The following is a 23,047-nucleotide window of genomic DNA, read 5'->3' on the forward strand; positions in this document are numbered from 1 at the left end:
CAGCTGAATTGAAGATTCCTCAGCTGACAATTTGTCAATGTGAGCCATCAAACAAAACCTCAGGTATCAGACGGCCTGCAGATAAGCAGGATGTGTACTGATGAGAGGAAGAACGGATCTTAGTCTCTGGATAATGAGAACGGATGCTAAAGGAAGCTGTAAACACATTGGAGATGATAGACGTAGGTGAAACCACACACACACACATCTTGTCATCTCCAATGTATATAAGTAACATGTTTTGTTTGCATCTGATGTTTTATGGTTCGCTCCTTCCTCGACCCTTCTCCCTGACTTCCCTGATCTTCGCTTCTCATCATCTTCCTGGTCTCCCTTTGACTCAGGGGCTCCATTGCTGTGTGTGTGTGTGTGTTGCTGTGTTTGCCGCTTTGGGCTCAAACTGCACACCTGAGAGTAATGGAGGGAATCGCCTCTTTTAATTGCCTTCCATTGTTTTCCTATTTAAACGCTCAGGTTTTTAGGGAGTGTCTTCTCTTAGAGACTGGGCTGGCACTGAACATCAAGCCGACGTCAAACTGTGTGAGGTGAGGTGATGTGCGTCGTCTTTCAAATCCGTCCAATCTGACAGCTGCATATGAAGGCTTCTCTCGCTGAGTGGAAGTGGAATGGATTGTTTTGAGAATTTCTCTACACTGACAGAACATACGTGTGTGTGTGTGTGTGTGTGTGTGTGTGTGTGTGTGTGTGAGAGAGTGAGTGAGTGAGTGAGTGAGTGAGATAGACGACGGTGGTGTGAAGATCAACTGTGAGCACTTGCGCTTTACAGCAAGATGGAGACAATCGGAAGTGAAACATTTGAAGTTGAAATGTGCGTTACAGTGGAGTCAGTGTGTGGGGGGGGGGCCTCCTCTCCTCCTGCTCTCCAGCTGAGTCAGCCTGTCCTCCCTGCCCTGTACATGCTCCGCCCCCACTCTCTGAGCTGTTTCCATGGCGCTGATGTCAAGGTGGGCGTACCTGATGGAGTCCTCCTCTGTTAGAGACAGGGAGAGAGAACAAAGCGATGGTTAGCAGAGACGGTGTGATGAAGGAGACGCTGCTACAGAGGACGGATGTGGACCTGAAGCACGTTTAACATCCTGCTTTATTATTCCTATATCAAACGTTGCAGGGCTGTGTTTTGAGGATTTGACCACCAAATTGAACCCAACAAACAAACGTATTTGTCACAACTTCAGTCATTTGAACTGCGTCTCTTGGATGGATTTCAGAGTGAGGGCTTGAGTGATGTCATCCTCTGAACGTCTTACTCAGTGTTGGTACAGAATAGGAATCAGAACCAAAACAAACTTTCTGAATGAATCTTTTGTTTGAAGCTTGCTGTATGAATCCTAAGTAGGGGAACATGCATACCTCCCCTACTGGCCTGGGGTGGTATCACACTTTACTGAATACACATTACATTACATTACATTACATTACATTACGATCATTTGGCAGACGCTTTTATCCAAAGCGACTTACATTACATTACCACCCTTCGCAGAGGGGGGAGCAATTGAGGGTTCGGTGCCTTGCTCAGGGGCACCTCGGCAGGGGCTCGAACCAGCGACCCTCCGGTTCCCAAGCGGAAACTCTACCCACTGAGCCACTGCCTCCCTACACGCTGCCGTAGGCGTCCGGGGCAACGCAGAGCAGGGATATGAACAGCTGAACTGAGCCAGAAGGTAAATTCTGAGCCCAGAGTAAACATCGGCGTCCCGTCGTGTTCAGACAGAAATGTCAAGAAGCTCTATTCAGGATTTACCCTCAACTTTGGCTGCAATGAGCCATCGGTCTATGAGATGCAAAGCCAAACAGAAAGGAGAAGAACACTGCCCTTTAGTCACAGAGAGGCCTCCCATGGCTCCCACAGGTTCTGAAAATCTGATGCAAAAATAACCAAAAGTGAACCTTGGGGGAAGTGTCCTTAAGCTCATGATGTAGTGTTATACACAAACCTCCTGAGGATGTTCTTGAAGCCAGTAAGCACTTTTCTATAGAACTGTTGCTGTCCTGTCAGGATGATCCAGTATCTCAACATTATACAGCATTGCCCTTGTTAACACTGTTGATCCGTCTGCATCTGTTACCTCTCGGCGCGGAGACTGAGGCCTCCTGCAGGTCCAGCTGGCTGTAGAGAGGCACTCCGTTAGCTCGGGCACGCAACAGGCTGCTGGGGACGTTGACATAATTAGCGCTGCTGTCCCGATACGCTCTCGTGTCCGGGACAGAGACGGGAGCTTCGCCGGCACACTGGAACGACACACCTGAGGAGAGAGAGAAGATAAATAGGAGATGGGAGCTGTGAAGTGCTGCTGCTGCTGCTGCTGCTGCTGCTGTTGCACCCGCTGGTGTGTCGGCAATGCTGCTGTGCATTCATCATGGCGGAGACAGCGGTGGTCAGATGGTTGCTTCTTCATCGCCAGAGTGGCAGAAGAATTAATCAACACAATCTTCCGTACCGGCGAGAGACGCTGGCTGGTGTGGGGTCAGACCTGGAGGTGGGGGTGGGGGGCTAGATGGTGGTGGAGAAGACATCGCCCTCCTCAGACCTGCTAGTCCACTATCACCATCATCATCATAATCTTCATCATCATTGTAATGCTTCCCTCTGGTATCTGGGCGGAACACATTTCACAGATTATGTTTCTCAATTTTTGCTTCACTTATAATGCAAAAATCCATGCAAGTGCAAAGTCACACACACACACACACACACACACACACACCTGGCGTCTCTGCAGAAGGCACGTTGGCAACCTGCAGCATAAAAGACGAGATAAAGTTGGATCACATCTTGCTGAACTCCAGAATGAGGTGAGTTTATTCCATTATTCCATGAGCCAGGATCATTCTTCATTCCCCTTCAGAGTGAACGAGCTTAAAGATGCAAAATATAATCCTACCTGCTTCAGGCATCTGTCCTTAGCTGACCGCCACTGCTCCGGTGTTATGTAGTTGTCTGAAGAATGGACGAACTGTTGGGAAAGACGAGGAATGTTAGACAGAAAAGCTTTCAGAGAGTTTCAGAGAAATGTCTAATCAGCAGCTACAGGAAACTATCGCTATGGAAATGATCGCTGCTAAATGAGGTTTTACCCACAATTATGAAGGATTGTTAGTTGGGGCAGAATGCGTTTGTCTGTGATCGTGACCCGGATGATCATCAGATGGTATTTGATGAGCGATGAACGCAGTAATCCAGAACATTCCGGGTCACTTTTGTTCTCACAGGATGGAGCTGCAGGATGAAGCTTCAGAAACATCAGCTGTCGTGCGGTTTGTTTCATTTGACATAATGCAAAAATCCAATTCCCGATAGAAGAGATCTAAATTGATGTGACATTCAGCCGCCGACACTTCAGGACCGATTGATACAGAAAACTCATTTACCTTTTATTAAACTGAGGATTCTGCTTTCCGCCAGTTTCAGCACTAGTCATTAACTTTCTCTGTGGCTTTTTGCTCTTTCTACAGCACACACACACACACACACACACACACACACACACACACACACACACACACACACACACACACACACACACACACACACACACACACACACACACACACACACACACACACACACACACACACACACACACACACACACACACACACACACACACACACAGGCAGTCAGAAATCACAAGACTTGCTGTTTCCTCTTCTGCACTGATGACAATTTGCACACTGTGAGGGGGGAAACATGTTCCACAGCCCATCGGAATATTAATTACACGCAGTTTGAAGACGCCGCCTGTGAGGCTTTTGAAATTGTAGACAAACGTATCAAAAGGGAGAAGCACAGCAGCACCTTTTGGACGCTTTCTCATGCAATCCATAACTAATTTCAAAATGATTGGATCAGAGACTAAAGTGATACGGAAGAGACGGAGCGGCTTCACCTCCAGCTATGTGGTTGCAGGATGAAGGCCTGGGCGCTGCACTGTAGTAACCTTCAGTTCTTAGGAGTGCAGGTTAACAAATTGTTTCATTTAGTCTCGGTTTAGGCTGCCGGTGATCCATGGAATTCATCTTTAGGCATTAAGCGATGTAGTTATGCTCCATTTGCTCCCAATCTAACATTGTTTCTGCTTGTGAGACCTGCACTTTTTATGTCCTGAAGGATGAAAAGCCTAAGTGTTTCCCATGAGTCGCACTCATGCTGCAGGTTAGTGACTGATGCAACACATTAAAGAACCAATATCACACCAAAGAAAGCCTTTTTTCCCCTTCTGCAATTATTCTGTAATTTATCTCGTTCCTACTTTAACTTGATGTTGTCTGCAAGGGGCCGTCTGGAAGTTGCAGTTACTGTCATTAGACAACGCTTTACGGTTTGAAAATGTCTTCCAAACTGGAAAAATCTAAAATCTAATCTAGGAGGAAGTTACTGGAATGGGTTCTTGGTCTCCACTTCAGTGTGAGGGGAACTTTCAGACGCTCCCTTGCGGTCGACAGTGATTTAGAAACAAGGTATCAGAGCTTTGGCTCATTTGCAAACCGTCTGGCTCTGCAGAAAGTGAGTTAAACTTCACAAACTGTTTACAGAACAAATAGAACTAGACTAGCTTGACACGTTACTGCAAAATATGGGTCCGTTTTAAATGAGATTAGGACGCTGGAACGCTGCTACATCTTTGATGAACCCTCAAGACTTTCATACTGAAAAAAGAACAAGAAGAAGCGACACATTTGCTCAGATATTCCCTCTTAAATCATCTCTATGTTGAGCAGAAATATACCAAAATATAAGCTGTGGTTTTTGCCCGAGGTAACGCGAGGCTCTTCTGTGTCTTTATGCAGGGAAACTGTGCGAGTTCCATTTCGACCCGAGTGAGATATTGCTGGAGATCTCACAGATCAATGGAATCCGGCGTGACGTTTCCCCCAGAGGCAGATTTTGTTTTCCAAGTATGACAGATGTTGATTTTTGTTCTTTTGCTGAGGGCGTAAAAGAGTCAGAATGCAGAAGCAGGAAGTCTCCCAGAGGTGCCTGCAGTGGAACCAATCTCAATATCTCTGACAGCAGGGGGGGCCCCTCTTGATAATTGGGGGCGATATGAACTGCACTCGCCCGCCATCTCTACCGAGGAGCTGACAACAGCACCAGGGAGACTTACATAAGAGCGCTTTGTATTAGGACGAGGCAAATCCCTGTCAAAGCTTAACGAGTCCATGCGGGGGGAATCGACCCAAAAAGGTTCACATCTGCGCGTGCGAGCGGAGAGCCGGATTAAAAACGATCCGCACGACGACTCGCAAACTATTTCATCTGGGATTTGTGCTTAGTTTAAATGTTAGCGCACAAAGCAAAGAAAACAAGGGAAAATGGGCTTTCTGTTGGCTCTGAGATTAGCTCACAATCTGCTGCTGGTGGAGGAACTGAGGCTGAATATGTGATCGCTTACCCCCCGAGCTTCAATTACATTATTATAAGAAGCTATTTACATTCTTTCTGCTGTAATTTGATGCGATTAACCCAATTTCCTCAAGGGTGGATTAGAGTTAAACCTAATATTATGCAAATATTACAAAAAGCAATTTCCCCTTTACTTTGCTACACCTAATGAAACCTATAAGTGATGTGATTGAACCGGTGAGTTTGGCTTCAGCTCACACCAGCCAGTCTGCGCCTTTCCATGAATCATTGTTGCATTCCTGCCGTTTGCGTCGATGACATGCCAGTCACAGGATAAAGATGTCGTGCCGCCCAAAGGCAAAGTAACAGGAAAATTGTCTGGCCGTCATCTTTACGATTGTTGAAGGAATAGAGTCGCCTCTTGTGAGATGTAAATCTACTGAGCTGAATGTTTCTCATGCCCGCTGGATGGAAGTGAAGTGTCCTCCCGCTGGGTCCATATGGGATTGTTCTTCTTCAAAACAGCGGCGTCAAACCTTCACTTGTACATAATCAAGGCAGAAGACAACAAAAATGCAAAATTGATGACAGGAAAGGCACAAAGTGAGCGATTCGGCTCCGTCTCTGTTATTCTTACAACTCATCTTCACCCAAAATGCTTCATGGCTTTAAATACTGACTCTGTTTGTTAAACTGAAACATGAAATGCGATCATGAGTGTGAGAGACGGACGCTACCTGTGTGTCTCTGCAGACCGAGCAGTGGGCGAGCGGCGGGGGCCCGGGCGCAGGCGTCCCCTCACCGTCCACAGAGGGCGGCGTCTCACTGGAGTGGGAGCGCTGCATCGGGGCCTGACGCCCGGCGCTGGTCTCTGCCGGGCTGCGCGTACCTCCCTCACACCCACAGCCGCCGCCCTCGTCCCTGCTGCTGCTCCCTTCGGGCGAGCCTCCCTGGGCAGAGGGCTCCATCGGGGCCAGAGGGTGGAGGAAGAGGAGGCTCCTGGGGGTGTCATAGTGTAACCTGAGCAGGCTGGGGCTCTGGTACTCCTCACTGTGCCTCCCAGATGCACAGGAGTCACATCTGGAGGGCGAGGAGCAGGAGGGCGAGGTAGCAGAACGATTCTCCAGGGTATAAACGGTCATTAGAGGGGAAGGAGCAGGAGGAGCAGCAGCTGGAGGAGGTGCAGGTAGGCTGGCCAGGGAGCCAAACTCCTCCCCTCCCCCCTGGCTGGTTGTGTCCAAGCTCCCTGTGTATGAAGAGCAGCTCCCCGAGTAAGACGACTGGCTTCCTGTCGCGATCCCGATCCCGCTGTCCAGTGAGCTCTGCCGCCCGCTGTCATGGAGACCGCGAGGATGGAGATGGCTGGAAGGCGGGCGAACGGCGGAGCTTCCCATCACGGCCGCGTAAAGAAGGTCGTCCGAGTGGGCCAAACCCCTCAGCGTGGACGAGCTCGACGCCGTCTCGCTGGAGAGGTGCGGCCTCCCGGTCGGCTCCGCCCATATCGGAAGTCTGCTGCCGTAGCTCGCCTCTGATTGGTTGGAAGAGGAGCTGGACATGCTGCTGCGGTCGTCCCCAGCGACAGATGTGCTGCAGCTATACGTAGAGGCTGAGGAGAGCAACAAAGCCGTCAGATACCGATGGATACACACACCAATCACAGCAACGCATCGCCAGTTATGATTCATTCTGATTTGAGTCAAGTTTAAGTTTGGAGACTTCTGCACGCACATAATTAAAACTTTCCCAGAGCGGCCTTATAAGTACAGAGCAGGGATAAAGCCTGAGTGTGGACAGATGGTTCATCAGCTCCAGTATACAAAGTGCAATGATGAGTAACAGACTCACGATTTACAGCAAAGCTCAGCGCGCCGTGACAAACTGCATCTAATATCTGCAGGCGCTGAGCTGAAGCATACGGGGACAAAGAGACACACTCTCTCTGCCGCACTGCAGGGCTCCCATGGGTTACAGGCTGGTCACTGATCTATAATCCATACTTGAGATGCATGGATTAGCTCTGTGTGTTACCTGTGCTGCTCCCACGGCTGCACTGAGACAACATGCTGAGTCTCTTCTCCAGCTCCGACGCCTCCAGGCTGATCCTCTCCTCCGCTGAGGCCGAGTCAGCGCCGGGATCCGCTGAAAGAACACACACACACACACACACACACACACACACACACACACACACACACACACACACACACACACACACACACACACACACACACACACACACACACACACACACACACACACACACACACACACACACACACACACACACACACACACACACACGTTTATGGACAACATCGAAACTGTGCAGGATTAAGCCAACCTCTCCCCTTTATCATCATCATCTCCGTGTCTCATATCAGACGGATCACAGAAAGTGTTTGGATGCTTTCCTGTTGCCTCGTGACTTTAATTTAGTTTTGTGTTTACCTTTGAGCTAAGATAATAATATAAGGCGAGAATGGGAGACAGTTACGCTTCCCTTCATAACACACCACACTAACTTCTATAATTAGTGGAGCAGAGGCTGCCACCGCCGATGAAGATGATTAAGTGTTGATCCCAGAGGCTGCAGAGCCCAGCTGGGGACATGGACTGTTTATGAAATATTCAAAGTCAAGAAAAGTAAGAGAGGCTTGTGTGTGGGTGTGTGTATTTGTGTGTGTATGTGTGTGTGTATTCAAAGATACCGTAACATGTAATGTAATAGGAGGAAATGAAAGTGCTTCCTCAACGACCTTCTGATGAACACATTTTTTGTCAAGATTTATGATCACAAGTAGTTTTCTCTGTTTGTATAAATATTCTTCACTGACTGTTTTGTCTTTACAGAAAGTGAACAGTTATAAAAAATGCAATTAAATGTCACTCTGGCTTTGATTCTCACGGAAATTTCCTGAAACGAGGCTGAATGGTTTGAGATGATTTAAGTGAAGTGGAGAACAGAACACAAGGCCACGTTATGAACACACAAACACACAGAATGGAACAATAGGGGTGGAAAACAGATTGGCTGAGCATTGCTTGTATCCAAGGAACCGTTGCATCGTGTGTAGGAAATTTAATTTCTAGTAAAATTGCCAATTCACATACTTGGCATTCACATACTTAGTATCTAATCCTACAGGCGGGTTGCTGTAAGCAGCTTGGCTTCTGAGATTTGTGTGTGTGTGTGTATGTGTGTGTGTGTGCTTGGGAGTGAGTCAACAACCTCACCCCTGCACCTCAGCCTCTGGACAGCAGCGGCTAACGCTGATGTGCAGAGGCCGAGCGTCCTCGCTGAGCTATGTGAGGTGTCAGCTAACATTTGCCAACATAGCCAATCTATGTTAAGACCCCCGACGTCTCCAGGTCACAGCGGCAACAGAGTGACGCAGAGACGCCGCACGCTGGAGGAGAAGTCACGGGGAAGCGAGGGAATAAGGCTGCGGCTCTCATTCTTTACCGTCTCCCCCCCACACACACACACACACACACACACAGAGACACACACACACACACACACACACACGTCTGCCTGTGTGACTCTCCAGTCCGGTCATGTGTTGCCTAACGACGCTCGTGGCAGTGACACGTGTAAATTTAGATTTTGCGATTATCTGCGACCTGACAGTGTCGGGACAGCTGCAACTAACCTCCAAAGAGTAACCAAGGAAACGTTAAAGGCCGCGAGAACGTCTGAGCTTCTGTTTGATGAGAACGGAACAAACAAGATGTAAACAGCTCAGTAAGGATTGATTGATCCTCAGTATATTAGAGATACTACAGGGAAATATGAGATTACTACACTTTAACTGAGTCACGTTCTTTAATCGAGACTCTTAGAGGGGAACTTGGATATTATATTACAGATTATCTTAACATGTCCTTTTCATTTAGGGAAATCTATTTTGAAACCTTTGCTTCATAGTTCACTTTAATTACACTGCAATCAGTACAGATCAGTCTGATTCAGAGTGACACACCGATGATGTGATTGTAAATCGATGCACTCCAGCACGAACCATTACCTCATCACCAGAGTGAGCAACCTCTGCAAACTTGGCATCATACGCTGATTAAGCAACGTGTCATTTATAAGCAGCAGGGGATGGATTCCTGGGAACTCCATCCATGTTTTGCCTTAATCGCAGTCGTAGTGTCATAGTGTATATAAACACTGTATATATAAACCCTGTTATTGTCAGCTGCTACAGTATGAAGAAAGGAGTCCCTGCAGATTTATCTCCTTCTTTAACCAATAAGTGCATGCATCAAACCCCAACAGAGCTCCTGTATGCACACACACATGTATGTTTACTGTCACATTCCTACAGACGGGCGGCTCTGTTTTTCTCACGGATATCATAGAGTCGTCAGATCCTCGGTATGCGTTGTGTGTAACTCTCTTTTCAACAGTTACTGAGCTCCCTGACTCCTGCTCTGTCTTAGAAATGCCTGTGAAATTAGCAGCACATTAAAACCTACACACAGCTCCCATGCAAAGGCTCGACCCCTCAATCCACACGCTGACCCCCCCCGGGACACTAAGCATGTGCTGTTTCCGATAGTCTGGCGCCGGACACAAATGCTAAACATGTGCTGCAAACACACGGTAAACATTCATTATGGGAGTCACAGAGTCACGGAGCTGTGTGTGTGTGAGTGTGTGTGTGTGTGTTCACCTGGCAGTGCAGGTCGCAGGCCATGTGGGGCCCTGCTGGGGGTGACACCCCTGACGATACAGTCAAACAGGAAACTGATCTGCTCTCCCTCTGAGCAGGTCAGGAAGAAAACGCCGGCCCCTTCAGCAGAGAGAGAGAGAGAGACAGAGGGACAGACAGAGAGAGAGCGAGACAGAGAGAGGGACAGAGAGAGAGAGAGAGAATATCAATCATTTTTCCATCAAGGTCACATGTTGACTGATTTAGTTACGATTCTTTAATAAGCCCACACAGAGTAAAATATTACTAAATTACAAAAGGCACCAAATATAATAATAAGTCCTGACTGAGGCAGAAATGCCGTTTATACAATTGGACCCGCTGCTGAAAATGCATCAATAAACCACAGAGAGCGGCAGAAAATGTATAGAAATGTTTTATGGGATGATGTCATCCTGAGTTAGCCTCCAGGAAAAACACACACAGGTTTCTCCGTGTTAAATGTGTCCCAGCAAAAAGTGTGTGTTATGAATGTACGATGGTGGAGATCTGAGCGTGGTGTATGAAGCCGTTTGTCAAGGAGGCAAAGCTCCATCACGCCACCCAGGCTGAATTATATTTCATAAACAGTCTGGCGGGCAAAAGCTGCTTAAGTATCACGCCGGTGCTGTTAAAATATGCACTCAGAGCAACTTTCAGCAATTTCGTCTGAAAAGCGGCGAAGAAATTCACTGAGCAATAAAGCTAATGGATGCCTATTAGCTCCTCTGGCCTCTGCGCTTCTGAAAATGTTTTCTTGAGTCAGTGGAAATGTCTGATCTGCTTATCGGCTCTCAGTAGGAATGAAGTGGTGAAACACAACCGCATATTAAATGAGAGCAAGGTTATAAAAAGTCACGGAGAGCCAGACGAGGACATCTGAAATGTTGAGAAAGACACTTAAGGACAGTTTGTCTCCTGTCTGTCTGTCTGTCTGTCTAGATTAGGGATTGGCAGACACGTACAGCATAATGAATAAATAAGTGCTCAATCACAGAGAGGAGCCTCGCTGAAATAATGGCGCCGCGTCGCAATCTAATCAAGAATCCTGCAACAAATACTGCTTTTGTGAATATTGCAATGTGTTGCCAAGACGATGGGAGTGCTGACGGTTTCAGTCTGTTTGCGTAATCGTTTTGATCGCATGAGGATGGGTTTAGGAATCAATGACATTTAGGCATCAAATACTGCAGAAATCCCAGATCTGTTTTCTCCCAAAGACGTAGGCGAGAGAGCAGGACAGGGAAGTTATGACAGCAGTGGTTAACAGTGACATCATGGAATAGAATATGTCCAATAGTGTACAAATTGATATTGTTTAGATTGAAAAGCTGCTGTTTTTTTATTTTGAGATCAGCTTTGACTAGGATGGTTAAGAATCTCTATCTCTATCATAAATAGAGATATAAGACACCTAGTCTGAGGGAAGAGGAGAAAAATGCACATAAATGTAGTATTAGGAGATGAGGTGTGTGTGTGTGTCTGTGTGTGTGTTCCATGTACGACGAGGGACATGGAAAGACTGTAGGTCATGTTTATTTAAAGTGGCTTTTACCTTTTACGAGGCTCGATCTGGTGTGTGTGTGTGTGTGTGTGTGTGTGTGTGTGTGTGTGTGTGTGTGTGTGTGTGTGTGTGTGTGTGTGTGTGTGTGTGTGTGTGTGTGTGTGTGTGTGTGTGTGTGTGTGTGTGTGTGTGTGTGTGTGTGTGTGTGTGTGTGTGTGTGTGTGTGTGTGTGTGTGTGTTACAGGGTCTACATTCAGACACCTGGACCCGATAAGCCAGAAAATATCTGTCCCACTAAGACGAGGGCTCTGCTCCAAACTGCATCGATTAAAGCACACTGGGGCCTCATTATCACATTGAATGGGAGCTCGAGTACCAATTTTACTCTGCGGTGATTCATACTACAACCTGTGTGTGTGTGTCCTCTGTGTGTGTGTGCTTTCTATTCTTGCCTGTGTGTGCGTGTGACTGGGGGGGAAACAGTCCAACACACATCCGTCAAGACCCCAGGCTCAAATCCAGAGCCAAGGCTTAGCACATCACGACTGCCCACTACGTCAGCGTGTGTGTGTGTGTGTGTGTGTGTTTACGCCTCGGAATAAAAAGCAAGTCATGTCATTCTGCTCTCCCACCCTGCAATGATATCGTCCGAGGCCCAGATGACTTTTAAAGTGCAGCAGTTGCAGCCATGGGTGCAGTATTTTTATAGCATGAGATGACAGACTAACCCACATACTGATCAGCACTGCATGAAGGCAAAACAGATCGAAGGGAACAGAAAAGACAGATATTATAGACTTATTCTTCATCATTTTGCACATTGATGCTCATCATGCCACTCCAGATCTCTGCTAGTTTGTGCATTTCAATCACACGGCGATAGTGAGAGCTGATTTTGCTCTCAGCTCGCCGATTTCCATGGTTGAGGACATTTAACACCCTCGCAAATCAGTGTGTCTGGTCTTGTGTTTTAATGCTGCATGATTCATCCGGACCGAAGGAACCGGCTTACTTCAGCAAAACAGAACAGATGTCCAATTTAACTCATTCTTGTCTCGCTCTTCTCCCTTTAGACTTTAACAATCACCACTTGCTCTGCTGAGAATAATCAGGAAAAAGCTCCTGTGCTAACAAACTAACTAACTCAAATAATTAGGTCAAGGTGTAGAATCACAGTGTGTTTGGTGTTTGAGCAGAGCCAGAGAGGGAAGAGGCCCGGGCAGCATCAGACAGACTGGCAGTCAGCTGGTGCAGACGGGCCAAGAGGTCATAAACACATCAGGTTGAACTTTATCTGTGAGCCAGCAGGGACTGAGGTCTGATTTCAATACTTGTACAGTAACTGACTGAAATGCTTCAATACGTCAGAGAGTTACGAATGCCATTTACATGTTGATACCCATGTAGATCATCATTTGTCCAGCGCACACGCCAACTACGCCGCTGTATTACAGGTCGGATCGCGTTCACGCCACAAACAAAACCGCCTCACAGCTCATTTGTGCCCAGAAGACAGAAGTGGTCAGCGTGAACAAAGTCAGGTTTCCAGGACAACTCGTGTGACTGCTGGACCCGGATCTGTGTCATTTCTCACACGTTCGCGCCACATACATGGAATGCAACGTGCCGATTTGACTCTCACGTCTCTTTTCTGCACAGGGCCTCTGTCCAACTTCCCCTGTGCCTGCTGGGTAGTATACTGGAGGGCTTTGATAGGCTGCTCAGCCTCCCGGAGCCCTGCGATTGGCCGGAAGGGAAGGCTGGTATTTATAGCCGCTGCTCATCAGAACACTGAAACCAGAGCCACTGGACATCTCAGTTATTCCTTTTAGAGCCATGGGTCTGTCACACACACACACACACACATCACATAAGCTCATTAAGGACCTCTCAACCCTCCTGACACAAACATTCAAAAAGAGGCCTGGTGTGTTTGTCTGTGTGCACATATGTATGGAAAATAAAGTTCAATAATTGGAGTTGGCCCAAGCTGAGACAAACAGGTTGCCTTAGTTACAACAATCGCAAAGAAGATTTCTGTGAGTAATTGAACGATGCAGTAAAGGTTTTAAACACCTTTTTTATTTGCTTCCATTTCTTGAGTAATAAAAGGACAAAGCTGTGGGCGGCAAAAAGTATCTGGAGATGAGAAACTGTACATTTTTCACAAACATTGCCTCATTTGATTTTTCGGGACAGAGCGGCACAAAAGCTTTGGATTTCATTCGCCTGCATGTGAACAAAGTCGAGTACAAGGATGGCAAACAGGAAGTGAGGCGGCACGCACACACACACACACACACACACACACACACACACACACACACACACACACACACACACACACACACACACACACACACACACACACACACACACACACACACACACACACACACACACACACACACACACACACACACACACACACACACACACACACACACACACACACACACACACACACACACACACACACACACACACACACACACACACGCCTCCCCACCCAAAACATAAAAGTGTTTCTCATTCCGCACATACGAGCCGACATCAACTGGACATTCAGAGGATAGCTAGACCCTGACACACACACATACACACACACACACACACACCATTATTTGGTTGGCAGGCCAACAGTGTGTCGGGCTCATGCACACAGGAACACATTTGTCACGTGGCTCCCATCTCAGCTTACATCTGCAGCGCAGTTATCAAACAGACAGACAGGTTCTTATATTAGCCCCTAAGTATTAAATGACACAACTGTTCACCATGAGGCGCGGGAACAAAGAGGACAAACAGGAAAAGGAGGATGAAACAAAGGAAAGAAGCATTAAGGAGGATTAATGAGGCTGCAGCAGAGGCCCGTAGATGACACGGACACTTACTTCATGCACTCAATGGATCCGCTGACTTATAACTCAGACTTTATATATCACTGATCAATCGGTGACGCTCTACGCTTTGTGCAACCTGCGCTCTACTTCAGCTGCTCATTGCGATATTTCCCACAATGCCCGGTTAAATCTCTTGCACTAATTAAACATATTTATCAGTGCTTTATTTACAAGTTTCTATTAAAACAAGTTGGCACTAAATGTTGAGCCTCATTCATGTTTTATGGAGAGTTAGCGTCGCTGTAATGGTCAGGACGCTCTTTTACGGCCTGATGTGTTTGTGCCTCCCTGCGTTGCTGTTAAATGTTGGTGTAAAACGAGAGAAGAAGATGGGGAAAAAAGGTCATCGCTGCTTGATTCCAAAACCTGATGTCTGAAAGTATTTAATGTGATGTTTGTTACTATAAAACCACATTGCGGCTCTGTTGGACATATTGGCAGCAGCATTCAGGTTTGGCCAGTGGAGAAGCATTAACAAACAAAAGCGTGGACTGGTTAACTGAATGCCAAATGAAATAGTAGAAAATACAAACTTACTAACCGCAGCCAAAACAAAGTAGCAGCATTTGTTTCCTCACCCTGCCTGAATCCCCAGATTAGTTTCATGAAAGCAAATATAAAAAGAAGAAACTTGAAACATCCATTGAATCACGGCAGCTGTGCAGCTGTTACTCACAGTATCCACAGCGACTCCCTCCCTCGAACACGAAGCCGTTGGGCACGGCGCCATAGCGACGGAGCGCCGACAGCTTCCAGTGGCCGATGACGACGGGCGGGAGGCTCCTGCTGAGAGCCAACAGGTTGTTGCACAGGTGGAGGGAGGCGGGGCCGCTCTCCATGTTGGTACCTGGCTGGAGGTTGACGCTGAACCTGTGGACTGGAGACAGATGAAACATGATCGAGTGTGTGTGTGTATGTGTGTGTGTGTGTGTTCCACCTACTCATTAACGGCATCAATCGCACAACAAATGAGGCATGAAATTAAAGAAAACAAAACATCAGGGCGGGTTACACACAAACAGTTTAATTCACGTGTGTGGTGAAGAAGATCCAAGCCGCTCTTTAATCTCTGCCGGATGCAATTTGTCATCACTTAAACTCTGACACTTTGTATCCCACAGGCATACAAATACAAATATAAATACAACCATCAATGAATAACAGAGGAACAGACGCCGAAATGTAGAATATAACAAGTTCTGGCTCAGCAGGGGGGCAGAGTCCCGTGGATCGAACCCTGTGGTGCGCAGAATTATAGTCGAGATGAACGGGAACATTGATGACAGTTGGACAACTCCGTTTCAAAAGGAGTATACACCTCTGTGTGATGTCTTGACATTCGATAAGCTTTCAAAAGTGGAATTCCTGGGTTACCATCTTCTTCTTATAACCCGCACCGCAACTCATCCAGAACAAAGTGACCCCTCGCTTTGTTTTGACAGGTTGTATTTGTCCACCTGAACTAGCCCGGAATGAGACAAATCTTGCTCTCCTCTGGTGTTTGCGTCAAACAACAACAGAGACTCAAAATGCTTGGCTTCGGGGGTACAATCGTTCACGGCAATGTAAACACCGGGGTTGTGTTGTTGTGGAATTGAGGTGAAATGATTTTCACATTTGGCGAAGCAGAGAAACCTTCCTGTGACATTTTGCACCAGCTGCAGGCATGAAAGAGACTTTTGGATCAAGTTTGGATGAGAGTGTTGCAGTAATCTAACAAGGGAAATGGCGTAAATACATTAAGGACTTTCCCTAAGCCATCTGAAGGTAGAGGTGGTACATTTATTGGATTGTTAGACCGTTTTATAAGAGAGGCTCTGGTGCTGCAGGACATTTAAAGGCCAAAAAGCAACAAAACAAAAGGAAGTCGATGTGGTTCTCTGTTAAGTGTTAGCCGAGGTCGGGGATGAATCGATGTCCTTTAATGCTTTTCACATTTAAAGCTCTGTTTGGTACTGTTGTTGGAGTTGTAACTGAAACAATCACTTTTTTAATCAAATAACGTGAAGGAGTCGCAAAAGCTACTAATCCAACTGGAAACCAACCGGCTACACTACAGCTCTGTGCACTCAATGCTCCCTGGTTCAGAGTGAAAGCAGAGGTGAATCAGTAGTTGATCAAAAAGGTCAAAAATCTAGCAAGCTCAAGAAATCTAAACATTTGTCTCTGGAGGCCAACCACAGCTGAAAACACACAAACACACGTCAATACTGGCATACCAGGGTCACCGACGCTTCAGGCAAGTACTTCAAATTCACAAATACTCGGGATGTTCAGGTGCACATGAAAACAGCGGGAATTAACAGTTGTTCCCTTAAATCCCAACCAGTGACATCTATCAAACCACTGACCTTCTCCCAGGCTGTAGCGGACACGGGCGTCCCAGGCCAGCAAGGCGTCTCTGCTGTGGAAGCCCAGGACCAACGTGTAGCTCAAGCAGAGGACGGAGAGGGTGTAGGTCACCCCATCGTACCCGGAGCCCGGCTCCACACCGCAGATCTCCTGCCAGGGCACAAAGTCAATCCCTCAGTGGATTGATACTATACTTAATATATAGCATAACATATTTGGCTGTTTAATATCAAACAGAATCAACAACAACTTTAATTAAAGGAGCATCGAGTCATTATTCACAGTATAAACAGCGGGTGGTGTATGGGTGGTAATGTTGTACTTCATGATGTACTATCAAGCACCAACTTCATACAACACTCATCATATTCCTGTGAAATGACACATTCCATCATTGTTTTGTTGTTGTTTAAGTGCGACGCCTCGCTTAAAAAAGGTGCAAATTGTTGGTATTCAGCCTTTGTTGCATAATTTGTAACCAGGATTTGTTTACTTCACGATGTTTAATTCCGTTTCCATGTGGTGGTGAGTTCACTGTCACTGCATTACACCCAAATTAAACATAAACAAGAACGTACCTCCAGTGTTACATTGCGCTTCTCCTTGTGGCCACAGACTTTGTCCTTTACCTTCTTCCTCCCCTTATACACCAGCAAAGACAGACAGTCTGAGACAGAGACAGTACAGAGTCAAAGCTTGAAAGACAGACGAGCTTAAAGGTCAATTTTGTGATTAGCGGCAGAATGTTGGAATATTAATAGTGTCATTTTTCTTCGTAATCCCGCTCTGCGCTGGAGTGCGTTTACGTTCACAGCTGTCATAACAAACTGTAAAACAATGAAGTGATGCACCAGCACAGCTGATGATAAAAATCAAGCCACAAATACACACACAAAGGAGAGAGAGAGAGAGAGAGAGAGAGAGAGAGAGAGAGAGAGAGAGAGAGAGAGAGAGAGAGAGAGGGAGATGTCCTGTATGTCACTCCCTCCATTCATAACAGTATCAGCAGACTACAGTTGGCCTCTTCGTGTGTAATGAGGCGTTCAGGGTCTGTGCTTAGTGCTATACAGCGCAACTTCACTAACTTTAAGCTTCCTTTCTCTACAACTCCAACATATAGGAGCTTCTGTGAGATTATGGCAATGTCACGGTTTGTGTTTGTAGTTTGGAGGCTTGCAAATAAAAATAAGCTTAAATCCAAGTGGAACTATTGGACCGCAAAGACAATAAGCCTCATTCTGAAAGTGAACACAGAGTGACACTGGGGAGTTTAAAAGAGTAAGTTTAGCGTGAAATTCAGGCATATCTATCAAGGTGTTGCGCAATATGTACCACGTGTTGACAGGGACGTGTTGCTGCGACGCACACACAGCCGAGAGTCAAATGGACACATTGGACAGATCGTGATTCGGTTAGTTGCGCATAAATCAAAGAGTGACGCTGACGAGTGGCGCGATCGTTTTAAAGTGAGCACAGATTAACAGCGATTAAATGTTACATTATTTATATAAAAATAGAAGCCTACCTGCGACCGGAGAAGGCTTCCGAAGCACGACCCACCGAGTCTTCCACTGTGGACAAGTTTGGAAAACACACAGTCATTCCGCCGGTCGCTTCTGAAGCACGGAAACACCAATACAAGTTTTTGTAAATAGGAAGATCTGGATGAATTTTTACCTTTTTTCCTTCTCTAAACTTGACCTGTCCCTCCGCGACAACTGAATCCGTCATCTTCTGTCATGGTTTCGGGCAGCTCCGAGTGTATACGTGTGTGAAAGTGTGTGTGTGAAAGTGTGTGAGTGTGTGTGACTGTGTGTGTGTCTTGTGCGCTCCTCTCACTTTTCTCGCCGCCTCCCACACACCCCAATGCGGAGAGTTAGGGGCGGATCTGTGGGGGTCAATTTCAAAATAGCACATGGCCGCCTGCAGGCTGGACTGAGAGCCGACAAACAGGCCTCTGAAGCGGGCAGAGAGCGCAGCCCCACCCGCGGGCCCGGCCGGGGGAGTGCAGTTGTCTTCCAGCATCAAGTGGTTATTGTTTATAATGGAGCTAATTCGATTAAAGCCACATGACTTACGTACCTCTCAGTTAAACAGTGAAGCTGCTATCAGCCGGGGGTCAGACAGGGATTCATACGGCCTTAACACTGATCAGCACTGTCTGTGGAAATCCACCTTAAGCTCCTTCCAGCATTTAATAGATGAGGCTGAGCTGAGCACAAAGCCCTTTAAGACATCCAATAGATACAAACTGTAACTATATGAGAATTCCTCTCTCAAGTTAACACTTTGACATTATTGAAGATGTATATTCACAAAATAGAGACGCTGAAACAACACCAGAGGAGAAGAGAAACATTATAGGAGGCAGTGAGTGATGGAAACTGGTTGGTGTTGTTCCTGGTGACCTGTTTCAGAGTCTCTAAGGCATTAAATCATCCTACCTTGTTTGTTTGTTGCGCTTCAGCGTGCACCAAACCACGGGGTCGTCTCAGTCCACTTCCAAATTTAACCCTGGTTCAGTTTGTTGCAGGTGAGAACACATTTCATAGGAAGCGTGTTATGGATTGTGTGTATTGACGTCTATGTTAGGGAAACAACTGGAACAAATGCAACAAAAAAATACAGAAATGCTTTTAAAGTTAGGGAATGAGCAAGAAAGAACAGAACCACGCTGCGTGAAGGTGACCTGCCTCCCTGTGGACGAAGGACGCGGCCCAGCCGAGCGCCACCAGCCTCCACAGGGAGGGAGCCACTGAGTGAGTAATGCTGCAACACGGACATTTTTACAGACGGAGGAGCAGTTGTTGCACCATCATCATCATCAGCTGGTTGTAAGTTCAATAAGAGCAGCAAACGTCGCAATGCAGTGAACTTGGGGAGACATTTAGGGGGAATGACTGAAGGAAAGCGAATGAGAGCACTACAGAGGCCCAAACTCATCAGACTACATCATGGAAGTGTCAAAGTTAATGTTCCATAAACTATAAAAGAGAGTTTCATTTGTGACTTGTCAGATTTTTCGTCATAAAATTACTTGAAAACAAAGTAACACCTTTAAAATCAAGAGTTTTATGGCAAATACCTGAACAGGACTTGACCTACAATGGGACTAGGGTTGTGAATGCTGAACTGATTATCAATTAGCTGTAAAAGTTTAACCGATAACGTAATTATGTCCATATTGTTATTTTCTATGCGGTCTGTCTCTGCTGCACGGCTCTCATATGGTCCCCTCCCTGTCTCCGTCCCTGTGTGTGGACTCACAAACTGGCTGAGTTGGCAGCTCTATGTGATTGGCCGTTAACATTTTGAAAGTTTTGGACCATCTGCTTTGAAACCGGTCGCCTGTCGTGGTTACAAAACTTAATTACAGAAGTTATGGTGTTATGATAATGATGTTAGATTTGTAGAGCTCATTCAGTCATCATTTGGTCAAAGATGAAGATTAAACAGCAACATAATAATAGTCACTCACTTTATCTACTTCCTACTTATGAAACTTTTTTGGATAGATACTTTTCCATAATTAGATTAGATTAGATTAGATTAGAGTTTGTGCAGTAGCAGTTCTTATATTTCTGTTTTAAGAATCTTTTTAATCTAATTATGTTAAGATTGTCTGTAAAAGGAAAATAATGCATTAGTGTTTATAAAGGAGACTGTACAGGTTTGCATGCATTTGCTGTTGTTTGTTTTTCACTTTGTAAGTCTAATAAGACTAAATATTAGGGTCCACAGCATCTGGGTTGCAATGTTCCACATGTCTATATTGACTGCAGCCCCCATGTGGTGTTAAGTTAATCGTTTAGTCATTGATAACATCCTTAACGTATCAGTTAAGTTAAGTTAATTTAGTCTTTCATAGATTTTCCCTCAAAAAGTGCAGAGCTTTATCTAACCATATGTGATCATCAGCATCTGTTAACCTTTCACAAAGTCAATTAGCTGGACAGGACTTAACTCTTGGTATCATTAAGGTTTTGGAATCCACCCTGGATTGATCCCTGGAATGTTTCCCTTTCATAAAGCTCACATTAACTGTCCTCCGCTCTGATCCAGTGGCAGTGGACAAATGAACATACAGTAAATGCTGTTTGTACAAAAGGGAGTTTAATGCTGCAGTTACGAAATCACAATTGCTACAAAGACGGGGCCATACTAGGATGTTCACCATTAGCAGCGTTTGTCAGCTATAAAAGAGTTCTGGCAATTAGGATTTTGTAAGAATTTTGGGAGACAACACAAAATCATCAGTGCATCTCTAACCACTTAATGGGACACAGAGACAAAGCCGGCGAACAATGGCCACACGCTGAAACCAAGAGGGATTTAGCCTGCAGCTCCACTCTGAGTGACCCAATAATGTCAGAATAGATGGAGCTAAGAGGATTCTCCTTGTTTGGGAAGGGAAGGATGTGTATTTTAGGGTGCTAAGAAAGAAATGAGACCCTGCGTGTACTTGTTTCCTGTCATGTTTAAAGGCTCTAATAGAAGCTCTCAGCAGGGAGTCCACGGAAACCGCCGTGAGGTCCTTCAGGCAATTGGCTCGAACACGTTCCCTTTGCTCAGAGAGGTCACAGGGTCACAGAGCGTCGGGGGTCAGCATAACATTGGGTTTTCTCAAACAAAGGTTGCCTTCAGTTTACTCCGCTCCATCTGATCTCTGCCCTGCGACTGACCCTCATCCTGCGCCAACTGTCTCCTGGCTTTGACCATGGAGGGATTATTGGATGTCTGGTACACTGCTGACCTCACCCTGCTGCCGCGACAGCGCAGCTCCATGGTAACACCATCCCACCTCCTTTCCAGCTCTGAACCCTGTGAGTCACATAAATCCCGTGAACCTCTTCGGGTTTGCCTGGTGTGTTCTGCTTCTGACGGGACGCCTATTTTATCCACATCCAAGGCTTGTTTTGTTTTTTGGTTGTAGCGGGAGGAAGGCGACTTGGATTTACGACGTGACCGAAGAGGAGGCCGGGGTGGAGGAGGAGGAGGAGAAGGAGGAGAGGGAGGCAGATGGTTGGATGATGGTGTTCTTCTGATGGGCAGTCTAAAGGCTCCACCTCTTTCCCTCCCTCTCCTTCTGTCTCGGTCTTTACCTAAGGAAGAACATGCTGCTTTTAAAACGACATGGATGACACAACATACACAGGCACCACACACAGGCACCACACACAGGCACCACACACAGATCACATGCCAGTAGAGCACTCAGAAAAAACACACACAATCTGATACAGAGTGATGAAGAGTCAAAACACACAGACTGTAAAACATACATCATCATTGGTATGCATGAAGTAAAGATTATCCACATGCTGTCAAATTTACCCAAAACATCACCGATTACCTGGAACTCTCTCTCACAAACATACACAGTTGCGTGTGCACACACACGCACACAGGGCGGCAGCAGGAAATTAAGTGGATGTGACAGATATTCCCATGCTGGCTCATGGGAGAGAAGGGCAAATGATGTCCACTCTGTGTGTGTGTGTGTGTGTGTGTGTGTGTGTGTGTGTGTGTGTGTGTGTGTGTGTGTGTGTGTGTGTGTGTGTGTGAGTGTGTGTGTGCGTGAGAGAGACCGTTCTTAATAATACAATACGGGCTGCTGCCATCTACCGGCGAGCGAGCGAGCGAGCAAGCGAGCGAGCGAGAGAGAGAGAGAGAGACTTTCTCTCACTCTTTAGTTTTAAATGTGTGTTTTATCAGGAAGGATAAGTCCTTGACTGCTGCTTTGTCTTCATGTAAGTCACACACACTAAAGTAATCCAAACATTCTGAAACAAAACTCAGTGAGTTGGGAGTGGAGCAAATCTCTCTTTTGTCCTGCTGCTCTCATTACAGATTGATGCTGCTGCTATCAACTGAAAAATGAGATCGATACACTTTGAAAAGATCAAAGCTCAAATTAGACTTAAATAAAACTACGAGCACCTGGAAAACCAACTACACTCCTCTAAGTGTGTTTGTTTTGCATGAACACTGTGCAGTGCAATTAGTCTTCACTCATCCGTAAACAATTGCTCCTCTACTCTTCTCCTTTTCCTTTCCTTTCCATTCTGGTTCCTCCACTTGCCAGCAGGTGGGGCCCTATGAGACCAGACCCTGCATCATAAGGATGCTGCAGACAACATTGTCGGCTGGTGCAGATGGGCAACAGTCCCAGAGAGCCGGAAAATGGAAGTACAGAGCCAAAACTGCAATCATATATCAT

General features: G+C 46.2%; 1 protein-coding gene across 1 annotated transcript; it reads right to left on the reverse strand.

Annotated features, from left to right (window-relative positions):
* Window positions 1–362: 362 nt before the first annotated feature.
* dok7b (docking protein 7b) lies at window positions 363–18,644 on the reverse strand. Its single transcript, XM_076145694.1, has 13 exons — window positions 18,505–18,644; window positions 18,353–18,398; window positions 17,406–17,494; window positions 16,827–16,977; window positions 15,152–15,352; window positions 10,051–10,170; window positions 7,397–7,507; window positions 6,106–6,974; window positions 2,907–2,978; window positions 2,730–2,760; window positions 2,463–2,618; window positions 2,091–2,348; window positions 363–991 (listed from the first exon to the last, which is right to left on the reverse strand). Exons 1-13 carry the CDS (start codon window positions 18,556–18,558, stop codon window positions 846–848), a joined length of 2,304 nt encoding a protein of 767 aa, XP_076001809.1. The 5' UTR covers window positions 18,559–18,644; the 3' UTR covers window positions 363–845.
* Between the last annotated feature and the right edge of the window lie 4,403 nt (window positions 18,645–23,047).

Source organism: Genypterus blacodes, unplaced genomic scaffold (assembly GCF_046128005.1).
Source record: "Genypterus blacodes isolate CSIRO-AG114 ecotype Tasmania unplaced genomic scaffold, CSIRO-AGI_Gbla_v1 ptg000030l_1, whole genome shotgun sequence".
In the NCBI taxonomy this organism is placed as follows: Eukaryota; Metazoa; Chordata; class Actinopteri; order Ophidiiformes; family Ophidiidae; genus Genypterus; species Genypterus blacodes.